This window comes from Scylla paramamosain, chromosome 11 (assembly GCF_035594125.1).
Source record: "Scylla paramamosain isolate STU-SP2022 chromosome 11, ASM3559412v1, whole genome shotgun sequence".
NCBI classification, from domain to species: Eukaryota; Metazoa; Arthropoda; class Malacostraca; order Decapoda; family Portunidae; genus Scylla; species Scylla paramamosain.
In genome coordinates this window covers 6,780,054-6,793,269 of record NC_087161.1, presented here as the reverse complement: position 1 = coordinate 6,793,269, position 13,216 = coordinate 6,780,054, and the positions used below count along the sequence as shown (strand labels likewise).

Sequence of the window (13,216 nt, the reverse complement as noted above, 5' to 3'; positions counted from 1 at the left end):
CGATGCGGTAATACGAAAATAGAAAAGAAGAAAAACACTCATCTTTCCCTACCTTAAAACAATGGCTGGAGTGATGGGGAATAATGAGTTGCGGGCGGAAATGCGTACGTCGCACAGTCCATGATGGATCATGCACGCGTATACACGCACCTTCCGCTCGGCAACTACACAAAGAGAGCAGCCAAGAATGAAGGAACACAGGAAGTAATTAAATGTTGAAGGAATGCAGAAACACATGTCTCGTCGTGGCTGACCGCTTGCACCTCAAGGTCGCCCAATGCTGCACACCTTCACCTATCCTTCAAAAATGCACAGCAATAACGCGGCTCGGGTGTTAGTGCCCGGTGCGTGATAATGACTTATGTGATGACGAGCTGTGCTTCAAATTAAATTGTTAAGAGTGCAAAACTTCTAATGATGTTCCGATAAACTTCGCTACCTATTGTGAGTGATAAACAAGAGGATTCATGTAGTTATGATTATGCTACTTATTAAAGCCACCTGCTAAGAGAGAGAGAGAAAGAGAGAGAGTCTCGCTTAACTCTTATTAGATCTAATTTCAAGAATATCATTACAATTGTTTTCCTCGTGATAGGGATGCTACGCTACACTAATGAGGCGGGTTGGGAAATCATACCAGTCGACCAGAAGTGATGGAGCAAAAAGACTGGGGTTCCTCTCCTCCGTATTTTATTCCTACATTGATATAGTCTTATCTTGGGTATCACCCCCTCCCCCCCCGCCATACACACCCCTAAGGAGGATCTCAGCTTCAGATCCGACGTATGCACAACGTTTTTATTTAGTTTACAAATAAATATTGAGGTCTTCTCGTATGCGTGTCAAAGAAAACGAGTTAGAGTGTGGCTGACTTAAATTATCGGCGAAGAGAGGAGCCGCGGTATTGAAGATGATACAAGAGGATATAGTGAATTGCTATGGAAAGGACGGGTAATGCCTGGTCGAAAAAATGATGAATATGGACGGAAGGAGGAGACGAGGCTGATCGATCAAGATATAAAAAGGCTGCATAAGAAACGAGAGAGAGAGAGAGAGAGAGAGAGAGAGAGAGAGAGAGAGAGAGAGAGAGAGAGAGAGAGAGAGAGAGAGAGACCTAAATAATCAGAATAAGGAACTCCATCATGAACAGAGAAAAGCTGCTACATAACACTGAGATCGTACCAGCAAATGTCCGAAGTGCAGGGCGTTTTCTTATATTAGGACAAATTTTCATATGTGCACTTTGAATGGAACCATGGGTTCATTTTCAGATCTACAGGCAAGTTTCGTGCAAGATTCGTGTGAATGAGGTATCTGGGCTGGTTATCAATTATTCCCACACTTAAGATTCAAAACAACCAGTGAAATAGGTTATTAAAAAACATCAAGTTAAATACTTATGAGTATGTTCTCGTACATTAGAAAGATCCGTGATTTTCTCATTAACAGAATTCCTTTACTGCAGTGTTTCCGTCTGTGTAAAACCGAATTTATGCGCACAACGATGGAGCCAGGTGCAGTTTCTTCTAGAAGTACATCAAGGAAACAACTCGAAAGCACATAATTACATGAACTGCCAGTTATAGGAGGTGGAGATGTGTAAATGTACATGATTATCATTACTGGCAGGGTGTTACACATTTTATTTTCAAGGATTCTCTACAGCATTCCTGAAGACAATCATCTAGGAACACCCATAAAGGGCCTCTTCAGCAAGTCCACTGCGTCAAGTTAGTTTACAGTCCAATTTGAGCTAGAGCTAGGAAATTACTGACTCACCGGCATTCTTTTCTTGTATGAAGTAATACCATATACACGTGAGTGTAACTAATGATGTTTATTTATTTTGAGAGAAAAAAATAAATAAAATAATTGACTACAATAACAAAAAAAAAAAAAAACTGCATAACTCAAATGACTTAGTACTCTTCAACGTTTAGACATCTGTGTAAAACACACACACACACACACACACACAGTGGGCGTGGAGTGCAGCGTGAGACCCGTGTGACGCCCGGAACCCGTGACTCGAGACGCTGCAGCGGTAGCGAGGGGCTGGACAGCGGCAAAGATGAGGGTGGTAGTGCTCGAGGCGCTGGACTGCTCACTGGTGATGGGTGTGGCTTAGGAGGCAATCAGATCCCCCGTGGTAGTGATATTTGATGTTTCTGAGGAAAGGATAATTTTACAATACTAATAGTTATAGTAATTAGGGGTATGGGGGATGATGTGATGGTGCTTGTTGTTGCGAGTTGTGGTGTTTTGAGAGGGGCGGTCAGGACGGCGCAGCTCGCCGAGATGCGTGTACACACCGCGCGTCATGATGCCAGTTCCCGCCAACCGCGTCAATACCCTCGCCACCTCCTCTCCCCTAGCGCCCCGCACCCACACCACGGCCCCCGCCCTGCCACACGAGCCTCCGGAGGTCGCGACTAACGTGTGAGAGGACTCGGAATGCTTGCGGTGGGCTGGTAACGCCCATAAAAAAAGGAGTGTGGTCGGTGGTGGTGGCAGCCCGAGGATACTGGCTCAGTACGGTGTCCCTCTCGCTCAGTGGACCAATGTAGAGGGAGCAGTGTCCAAAGTCCCCCCCTTCCTACTGTTATTCACGGCTGGATGTGCCTTTGTGTGTCACAGTTGATTGTGGAGCTGATGAGCGTGGAGCAGGAGCCGGCGGGGGCGGGGGCAGGACCATTGGCCGGACGGGAGCAGTGAGGGGAGAGGCGGCCCCCTACCGTGTTGTTGTGATGGCGGAGGTGGCAGGGACGGGCCTTCTCCCCTCGCGAGCCGCTCTACATCGCCGCCGCCGCCGCCCAGCACCGTCGCCGCAGGCTCCTCTCGGTCTCGCCATGGCCTTGGGCATTAGGCGAACTCCCACAGTGAGTCAGAGACGCCACCGCAGACTGACATCAGCCCCTCTGAGTGACGACACCACAGCCTCACCGACGCCTTTGCCACTCGCCTCAGCCACCACCATAAACACGCCCCGCCTCCTCCTCCTCCTTCACACACCATTCAGCGTTTGTCCCACGGTGTGTAGGCTGCCCGGCACCACCCCAATGTGAGGTCCAGGTAAGTGATGCCCCGCCCTCAGTACTCACTACCCATCTCATTGCCTCATGCCAGACACTCCTCACTCATGTATACCTACTTTCACGCGTTTATTTATTTATCTGTTTATTCATTTGTTTGTATGAAGGTATGCATGTTGCTTTGTTTATTAGTTTTTTTTTTTTTCTTGCAATGCCATTTAATGTTTATATGCCGTGTGTGTGTGTGTGTGTGTGTGTGTGTGTGTGTGTGTGTGTGTTGGCTGTCATTTCAGGCACTTCTTAACTAGTTTTATTAGAGCTTGTTGGCCGGTTTAAAGAAGCATAGTTGTAGTAGTAGTAGAAGTGGTAGTGATGGTTGTGGTTGTAGTTACACAATATTGTGTGTATATATATATATATATATATATATATATATATATATATATATATATATATATATATATATATATATATATAAGTAACGGCAGTCGTTTGTAAGCAAATAAGATGGACTCCTTAGGCTGGTGTTTCAGAACGTGTGACCATGGTAATAAATTTTCCTCTTAGAGCATTCTTTACAAATGTATTAAGCAGGATGTAGTGTTTGTTTTCTGTGTGAGTGGTTGTGGTGAGGGTAACTGCGAAAACAGTAAACTGCAGCTTCTTGAGTATGTAGTGTGTAGTTTAGGAAAATAATTGGGATATTGATAGTGGTGAAACTGGTATTACAAGTGAAATGGGTTGAGGGTGAGAGATGGTGGTGCTGGTGTTGTTAGCATTGTGGTGTCAGCATGGTGGTGGTGGTGATGGTTTTGTAGTACAGCAGGGATGATAATTGTAACCGATCTGTGCATGGTGCTGACAGTGACAGCATTGTTAGAGGATGCTTATGTTGTCACTAGACAGGGTTACCATTGTTGATGTTAGGGGCAGTAGTTATAGTTTGTTGGTGCTGATGGTGGTGTTTGGAGTGTTGGTTAGACAGATTATCGTAATTATTGTTCACTCACCCATCTTCACACCCTCCTTCCTTTCCTCTTTGCCTCCACCCTTCCTCCCTTCACGCCCCTCCTGTCTCTTCCCTACATCTAAATTCTTCTCCTCTTAGTTCATGTTTAGGATTAGCTCATCCTTGATCATTTTTTTTCTTCATATTTTAACATTATAATGAGTGTTCTGTTTAGCGGTTTCCATGTTTGTATTCTTATCTGTGTTGCTGTTTGTCGACATGGCTGCCTCTTTGTCTGTCTCTCAGTGTGACTGCTAAAATTGTGCAACAATAAACGAATTAGAAGCATTTACCCAAACATTTTAGGAGACAAGCAAACAGGCAGACAACTTAACCACCCACCCACCCACACTTGACTCATTGCTTGGAGAGAGAGAGAGAGAGAGAGAGAGAGAGAGAGAGAGAGAGAGAGAGAGAGAGAGAGAGAGAGAGAGAGAGAGAGAGACCTTCAGAAAGAGAAATTAAGGAGGATTAGGACGGAGAGGGAGGAGGGAAAGTAGTTGGAGGGAAAGATGCACAATTTGAAAAGACCTTGAAGTGTGTGTGATTTGGAGATGTGGATGAGACGTGAAGAACAGGTGTGTGATATGGAGAGGGATTTCAGTGACGTACGAGTATATAGAAGGGAGGGGGCATGGAGACAGGTGTAAGATGTGGGGGGTGGAACTTGAGAGAGAGAGAGAGAGAGAGAGAGAGAGAGAGAGAGAGAGAGAGAGAGAGAGAGAGAGAGAGAGAGGTGTTGGAAGGTGTGGCGTGAGAGAACAGAGGAGCAAGGTGTGGTTTGATAGGGTTACCGGGGCGGAAGTCGCAGCCAGGTGCATGGAGAAGTGAGCGGGGGGGGGGGGGAAGGGAGGGAGGAAAGGAAGAAGCGGATGGAGGAAGGAGGGGAGGAGTCTATGCTAAAGGGAGGGAGAGGATTTCTTACTGATAGTGTAAATCGATGTTTTATTTTATTTATTTTTATTTCGTGTAGAATTTTGTTATTGTTTTCAGTGTTGTTTGTTTGGTTTGTCTGTTATGATATTTTTACACACACACACACACACACACACACACACACACACACACACACACACACACACACACACACACACACACACACACACGTATTTATTAGCCCTCCCCCCTCCCCCCCTCCCCCCCCCCTCTCTCTCTCTCTCTCTCTCTCTCTCTCTCTCTCTCTCTCTCTCTCTCTCTCTCTCTCTCTCTCTCTCTCTCTCTCTCTCTCTCTCTCTCTCTCTCGAATCTAGACATGAAAATTATATGACAGCGCAGTTATCCTCACTTCTTAACACACACACACACACACACACACACACACACACACTCAGACAAACAGGAAGACAATACAAGCGGAAATGGAATGGGACATGACCAAACATGATCCCACCATACACGATTCTACCTCTCTAACTCTCTCTCCCCTCTCCCTCCTCCTCCCCCGTCCTATCTCTTCTCCTCCCCCCTCCACCACCCTCCTTCCACCCTCCAGATGGTGTTGGTTTAGAGTAGTGTCCCCTCTTATCAGCCTTCATTTTCTTTCTTTTCGTCAATTGGTCTTTCTCTCTCTCTCTCTCTCTCTCTCTCTCTCTCTCTCTCTCTCTCTCGTTTTCCTTTTTTTCAACGACTGTGGTGGTGAGTATAATGCGGACTGTGTTTTATTAGTCGGTGGTGGTGTATGTTTTCTTGGAAACTGCATCTCTCTCTCTCTCTCTCTCTCTCTCTCTCTCTCTCTCTCTCTCTCTCTCTCTCTCTCTCTCTCTCTCTCTCTCTCTCTCTCTCTCTCTCTCTCTCTCTCTCTCTCTCTCTCTCTCCTGAACATATATTTTATATATTTATTTACTTGTGGAAATGTCAGTTTTTGTGGTGTGTTTTCATTTACTTGTGAAAATGTTAGTGTGTGTTTTCTTTCATTTATGTACTTATTATCAAAATGTCAGTGTGTGTGTGTGTGTGTGTGTGTGTGTTTTGACTTTAATACTCTACATGTGTGGTTGGGCATGCTGTATTCTAAGTTGAAAAAGAGAGGGAGAGAATTGGTGGAAACGGAATAAAATTCAAGTTATAAAGGTTAATTTACTTATGATTGCCTAGGGAATGTTTATATACCACACTGTTATACCTATAGTTGGGGAAAAAGTTACCTGATGCAGCATCTCCAGTACCCTACAGTGATCATTAAATGTTAGAAGAGAACAGCAGAGATGAATTAGCATGGCCAGCCTAACATGAAGGGGAAGATCAGAATTAATACATGTATCAAAAGGAATCTCACTGGGTTTCTCACCTGGCTTGCTATCTCCCTATACCTTGGCAAAAGGCAATATTAAGTGGAGCCCAAGATGAAGAAAATAGGAAACAGCACTACTTCTAATGCACACTGATTCCTAGTGAGTGTGGTAATGTATAGGAAGGCTGTGAGACTGGACTGAGTTGTGTACCACATGTGGGATTTAGAGAATGCAACATTCATTCAACATACTCGTGTGAATATCCACCTAAATTATTTTAAAGATCTATCAGCAAATGATGTGCAAGAATGTTTTTGAAAGACTGAATGTGGCCCATCAGATCAGAGGAGGGCTATAGTGCCAGTCTTTGGAACTCCCTAGTGTCAGGGTGTCATTAGTAATCCCTGAATTGTATGGACTTTTGACATTAATTTTAGCCTGTATGAATCCATTGTAGGACACGTGTTTCCTTCAGACAGTTAAGGCACATGTCATACATTGCTGGCTTAGAGCATCTTGGCAGTTTCACAACTCATTGGCTTATGTGCTGTACAGTATATTCTCTGCTTGTTGCATTGGAGATGAGTCTAAACTGTTTCCATGAGTCCGTCAGGTAAGGGATTCAAACCCAGGACCTCTTGTTCATGAGCAGAGTACACTTACTGTTACACTACTGGTCTGCTGTGTTCACCCTGTTGAAAGCTATCACATACATGAGCTGCATGTAGTGCTGTATTCACTAATCCTATTTTATTATTTCTGCAAAATAGCTACTTAAGTATCACAGTGTTGTTGATGGTGTGATGTACTAATTATGTAAGAATTAATTGAGAATAAGTTTGTGTATTTACTTATTTGTAGTATATAGGATTTGCAGCAATATCTTGTAGTCCTGTCACCATATTTAAGTTTAATTAATGCATGGTCTTTGCACACATCACCTGTACATGCAACTCAATTCCAATACTCTACCAATAATTGGGAAACATTTTTGATGTTTAAACTTCCTGTCATTTTGACATTTTGAATTGTAAACATGACTTTTCATTCTTTCATCATCCATACCAAGATCATCTGTGCCTACATTTCCCAGTCCATTTGTTGTTAGGAACATTACAATTGAGTTCCTCCTCTCTCTTACCTTTCATCCAACATAGTCAGTTTTAGTTTATCCAGTCACCTCATATATAATTTTCTCAAGGCTTGACCCTGTCTAGTTGCAGTTGTTTCCTATTTTCTCTATTTTGTTATGCTTTTATAAATGTTATTTATTTTTGTTTATTTATAATTTATTTATTTTATTTATTTATTTATTTTTTTTTTTGTATACTGACCAAATCATAGCTGTATATTCATTTATGTGTGTAGATTTCAGACTTAGGATTCTGAACTCAAAAAGTCAGAAATTTTATCTATTTTGTAGCATCAGTGCAAAATTTGTATAGTTACATTCTGCTTTCTATCAAAGCTGGATAATTCTATAAGCCACAAAGTCTGCAGTTTCAGGAGTTGTTAGCTGGTGCGTGTTGGCTGTCAAGTGGTGTAAGGTTGCCGTCCCTCACATCTACCAAGTCATTCAGTTAGGAGTTGGCAGCCACAGCAGTGATGCAGCAGTTAGAGCTCCTGTCAACAGTTTCTTTGTGATTGTTTGCTGCTTATTAATTAAAACTGCTTTCATGTTATTTTCTTAGTTATACTGCATGTTTTATTCTATAATGGTGTTCTATTTAGGCTAACCTTGTTTAATATTTAGGATACTTTCTGTAGTTAAAACTGGAAAATGGTTTGCACTTGTGGAAGTGAATCTGCATTTGCAATGCTCAGTTCCACTTTTAATGTGTTGATCTAATGAATCATTAGTGAGCTCAGAGGAAGGCAAAAAAATCAAGCAGGAAACTGAGTTTTTTAAATGCTGGCATAGATTATTAGAATGTATAAAAAATAAATATTTTGCACTGATTGGCTGGGAAAAGTTATGCATAATTACATTATTGTCTCACCATGATAATGAATCATTAGTGGGCTCAGAGAAAGAAAAAAAAACATGCAAGAAACTGTGTTTTTAAGTGCTGGCATAGATAGTTAGAATGTATAAAAAATATATATTTTGCACTGATGGGCTGGAAAAAAGTTTGCATAATTACATCATTGTCACACCATGATGTTGCAGAAATGCAGTAGTTTCATTGCCTCACTGGTATTAAGTTACTTTAATCTTTACTGCCCTGTATGACTTGATTTATAGTCTGTTTTCATAATCAGTGTGTGAAGTGAGCATAGATTTCTATTAGTGAATTTCCAAGACAAGCCAAGGAGCTGCCTTTGAAACAGGAAATAATATTTGTACAAGGCACTAAATGCAATAAGCCTCACTCATGCGCACACACACACACACACACACACACACACACACACACACACACACACACACACACACACACACACACTATTATGTATGTATATAAGATATGGAATTTACTCTTCCAGATAAAAAAAGATAAGTAATTGTTGATTATGGAAGGTGCATTTCTACAGCCAGTTCTACATACCTATATACTTTTGTAGAAATGGTAATGGAAGAGTTTGGATAAGCAGAATCATATCCTATTATTGGCTTTAACAATAATGGGGACTGTTGTTTCAGGCAGGAGCATGGGGTGTGTGGACAGCAAGCCGGACATCAATGACCGCCACGCCAACATCTTCCAGGTGGTCACTGTAGATGAGGTGGGCCATCGCCTTAGTCCAGCCAAGCTGGAGGTGACAGAGTCCGACCTTGTACTGTATCAGCGGGGCAAGGCGGCCACCCACTGGCCCCTCCGTGGTCTCCGCCGCTATGGCTTTGATGCTGAACTGTTCAAATTTGAGAGTGGGCGACGCTGTCCTACAGGCCCAGGCGTCTATACCTTCAAGTGCCGGCGGGCAGAGGCACTGTTCAACATGTTGCAGCTGCAGATTCAGAACATCACAGAGGATGCAGGCTCTCGGGACATGGGAGCAGTTGTACCCATCCCACCCGCCGTGCCTTCCGTGTCCACCCAAGGGATACTGGTGCCCCATGAGGATCCTGTATCGGGGAATCATGACTTTGAGGGCTACCTGGAGCCCCTCCCACAGCGCCTTCCCCACTCTCGAATCCCCAACAACGTGGGGCCCTCCCACGGGGCAAGCAACATTGCAGTGGGTGGGACTGTTACTCCTGTTACTCCGGATGTGGGTTATGGGACAAGCATGTACAGGCCAGTGGTGGCCATACCCTCACCTGTCTCACCTCCTACTCCTCTGGGTCACCCTCCACCACCATTGTATGACAACAGCTATGATGGACTGGTTGGGGCAGAAGACCCCCCACCTACCCCTGTGCATGACACCAGGGACTCGCTCTCCACTCCAACCTGTAATAATCACTTTGACTTGTCCAACTGTCCATCCTGGCCCCTGACACACCCAGGGCGCCGGCCCCGTGCCCACTTGCCTACGCCCTGCCCGCCCAACCAGGTGTATGTCAACGTGATTCCAGACAGCAGACACGTGTACGTCAACATGGAACAAAAGGAACCATCAGGGGTGCCAATGGTGCCGCCGCGCCAGCCTACAGCGCCAGGCTCAGGTTCCTCCCACTCGGGTACCACCACCACCACAGACACTGATCCTCATGCACAAGTTCACTACATCATTCTACAGATAAACCGTGGCTCTGACTCCTCCATGGTGGCTCAAACCAGTCCTTCTGGGTCTGGCTCACCCCAGGGTGTGTGCAAAGGAGGCTATACCCAGATAGACTTTGATAAGACACAGGCATTGAATGCAGCAAAGCAGGCAGTCAGTGGGCGGGAGGATGGCTCACGGAAGACCAGGCACAACTCCACCTTCAGTGCAGCTACTCCCACCAACCTTGCCCACCATAACTCCTCCTTCTCGGACTGAGGCCACACAAGTTAGGTGGTGTGGTTTTGTTCTGGTCTGTGGTGCCAAAGAAATAGGTTTCGTGCTGTACATAGTGCCGTGATACCCAGCCGTTGCAAACTTGGCCCAGTGAATATATATATATGACAGTGACAGATGTGCCGCCTCAGTGACGAGCCTGAATTTTTGTGTAGCAGTGTTTATATATACATCTTTTTTAACCTACCAAAGTGCCCCTCTAGAAGACAAGCTGCCCCACCCCACCCCGCCCTGCCCCGCCCCAGCTTGCCTTGCTGATCTGCTTCACAACCTCACCACTGATCTGTGTGATGATAAAAGAAAAGTTGTAAGGGGCTTTTGTGTGATATAGTGAGTTAGCCAAGTGGTGTGATGAGTGTGGTGAAGGGTGTGGTGTGATGACTGGTGTGGTAGAGGGTGTGTAGTGTGTTGTATAGTGATGAGTGTGATGAAATGAAAGAGAAAAATAGATGCGAGAAAAGACTTGCTGCAATGATCTGTTCTGTACACTGTGAGAGGGAGAAACTTTTATGGTTGTACAGATTTATCATATGATGACATGTTTTTATTTGATTCAGTTAATGTCAAGTATTGCCTACAATACAAAAATAATGGCTCAGTCAATTTCAAGTTAATTTTATTAACTGGAACTTCTATTGGTTGTGGTAAGAGCATTTATTATTTACAGTTAGCTAGTCATGCAGATGTTACTATTTTAGGAAAAGTGAGGATATTCCTCATCCCAAGGTTTTAGGAAAACAGGAAATTTCTCTCCCAGATACTTTACATAATCAAATTACTCATAAAATAAGAAACAATAAAAACATTAGCTATTTGTATATTTTCCAGATACTCATGAAGGATCACTGCTCAAATGCATCTATCAGCAAAATACCAGATTATGCATTATTTTTTTTATATTTATTTATTTATTTTTTTATGTAGGAGGGACACCAGCCAAGGGCAACAAAAATCCAGTAAGTAAAAAGCCCACTGAGATGCCAGTCCCAGAAAAGGGTCCAAAGCGGTAGTCAAAAACTGAAGGACAAGTGTCTTGAAACCTCCCTCTTGAAGTAATCCAAGTCATAGGAAAGTGGAAATACGGAAGCAGGCAGGGAGTTCCAGAGTTTACCAGAGAAAGAAAAAAATTGTCATTGTTATTTTATTTATTACTATCATTATCTTTAGGAGTGTCCCAGTTTCTTCCCAGCTTGTGTTCTTCTGGGGCCTGTAGGGGTGGGGCGGGCAGGGCCACGGACTAAGGGTGCTCTCGGTCTGAGATTATAAGAGGGTGAGGCTCATCTCCACCCAGTACTGGGGGGCTGGGGTTGGCCTAAGTGGGTGTGGCAATGTGGCTTGGGTCAAAATCTGGATGAATAGTCATGAATAGATGGGTAGTGAAGTGTCAATTGGTTGGAAGCATCGGCTGTTAACTAGATAACTGAATTTTGATGATGTGAATGGATGGACATTAAAAAAAAAGAAAAAAAGTATTGTGATTATTATTGCGATGGAGTATGGGTGGAGGGATGAAAGTAAGACATGGATGAAGATGTGGATGATGGACCTGGAATAGGAATAGGGGAAAGGTGATAAGATTTAATTCAGCCTAGACAGCGAAGATCATTTTGCTCCTCCAGGATTACAAGGGAGTACTACCTCTCCCACAAACTTGGCACTCACTGGAGGTTCAAGTGCCCCACCTTTGGGTCACAAATTGCAGCCTCCACCACTGTGCCACCCAGCCCCTGGTTTTAACAAGAAGGTGACTATTGGTGGGCAGACTGGTGGTATACTCTCCAGAAGATGGAGTGTATTTTCCTAGATCCATATGATAGGGGAAGGGAGGAAGTGGGAGTATTATGAAGTCAAAGGATGGGATAAAAATTGGTGGGAAAATGGTACTAATGAACTGGTTTGGTTGGTGAAGAAAATCAAGGTAGTGGGTGGGGATGGTGGGAGGGTGGGATAGCCACACCCACACCAGGGCAGCACCACCACCCAGCAGGGAGTGAAGGGCTGTCTGCATGGTTCTCACAGCCATAAAGACAGCAAAAATGGATTATAACAAATTGTAAAGTTTTTATGGAACACGTAGCATAGATTTGCACAATTTGTGTAAAAATGCTTTGTGACCCACGCCCGGCCAAGGATGGGGGGTGGGGTGGCCGGGCAGGGCAAGTTTGTATCATATACCCAAAACTAACCGAAGATAATAAAATTTGCATTGTTTATTTGACTAGATTTTGACTAGAATATAAAATGTTATTAAAATTGTAACTTTGCTTATCCCAGCTAGGGAGGGACAAGGCTGTGGGTCACCATTCTTGTTCGTTGTGGTAAGTGCCGAGGTGGTGAGCAGGATCAGGACACCCTTCAGCAGGTCACGAGACGACACATGCACCATCACTACAGGAATAACACACTAGGACTTAGGTTCATATTCTCAAACATGTTTGTGTTTTCTTGACATGTTGGCAGCCAGCAGTAGAAGTTATTGGGATTTTTTATTTATTTATTTTTTTCAAGTGTGTTTCTGGATTCTGGTAACATTAATAAGAATTCTGCACCATTTAAGAAAATGGCATTGTAAGAATTCAGCTGATCATCTCTATAGCCTTTGAAAATAATCCTAATGAATACCCAAAGCATTCAAGATGATGAGCCTTAACTTAAAGTGAAGGTGCAATTCACAAAATGCATGCAAGACTAATGATACAATCTATGCTGTTATTATGAATCCCCACATCCTGCAGCAGAGCAGGACAGTGAAGCATCAGGACACCAGCCCCGGGATGTGTACTAAATCTTGACCAGACACTTTTCTGAGTATGGAGGTTTATTCTGACATGTCCCTTGAAACTTCTTCAGGGTCATGACCAGAGCAAAAGTCTTTACTTGCTTCTGTTCCTACATTCCATTCTTGTACACTTCTACCTCCTCACACCCTCATTCTCTTTCTTTTGTATTATAGCACTGTCTAAGGATCTTTCTCTTTCACTTGGAGAAATCTTTTGCTC

General features: G+C 43.7%; 2 protein-coding genes across 3 annotated transcripts in view; one reads left to right on the top strand and one right to left on the bottom strand.

Annotated features, from left to right (window-relative positions):
* The window catches only part of LOC135104896 (cohesin subunit SA-2-like), a 56,731-nt gene extending 56,660 nt beyond the window's left edge, over window positions 1–71 (bottom strand). Inside the window, exon 1 of the mRNA XM_064012633.1 lies at window positions 53–71. The gene's annotated coding sequence lies outside the window, so the exon portion shown is untranslated. The remainder of the gene's footprint in view (window positions 1–52) is intronic.
* Window positions 72–2,126: 2,055 nt separating this feature from the next.
* LOC135104893 (uncharacterized) lies at window positions 2,127–12,470 on the top strand. 2 transcript variants are annotated; one of them, XM_064012620.1, is made up of 2 exons: window positions 2,127–3,072; window positions 8,917–12,470. In XM_064012620.1, exon 2 carries the CDS (start codon window positions 8,925–8,927, stop codon window positions 10,197–10,199), a length of 1,275 nt encoding a protein of 424 aa, XP_063868690.1. In that variant the 5' UTR covers window positions 2,127–3,072; window positions 8,917–8,924; the 3' UTR covers window positions 10,200–12,470. The 2 variants fall into 2 exon arrangements, with proteins under 2 accessions (XP_063868690.1, XP_063868689.1); XM_064012619.1 differs by lacking the exon at window positions 2,127–3,072 and adding an exon at window positions 5,595–5,676.
* The last annotated feature ends 746 nt before the right edge of the window (window positions 12,471–13,216 follow it).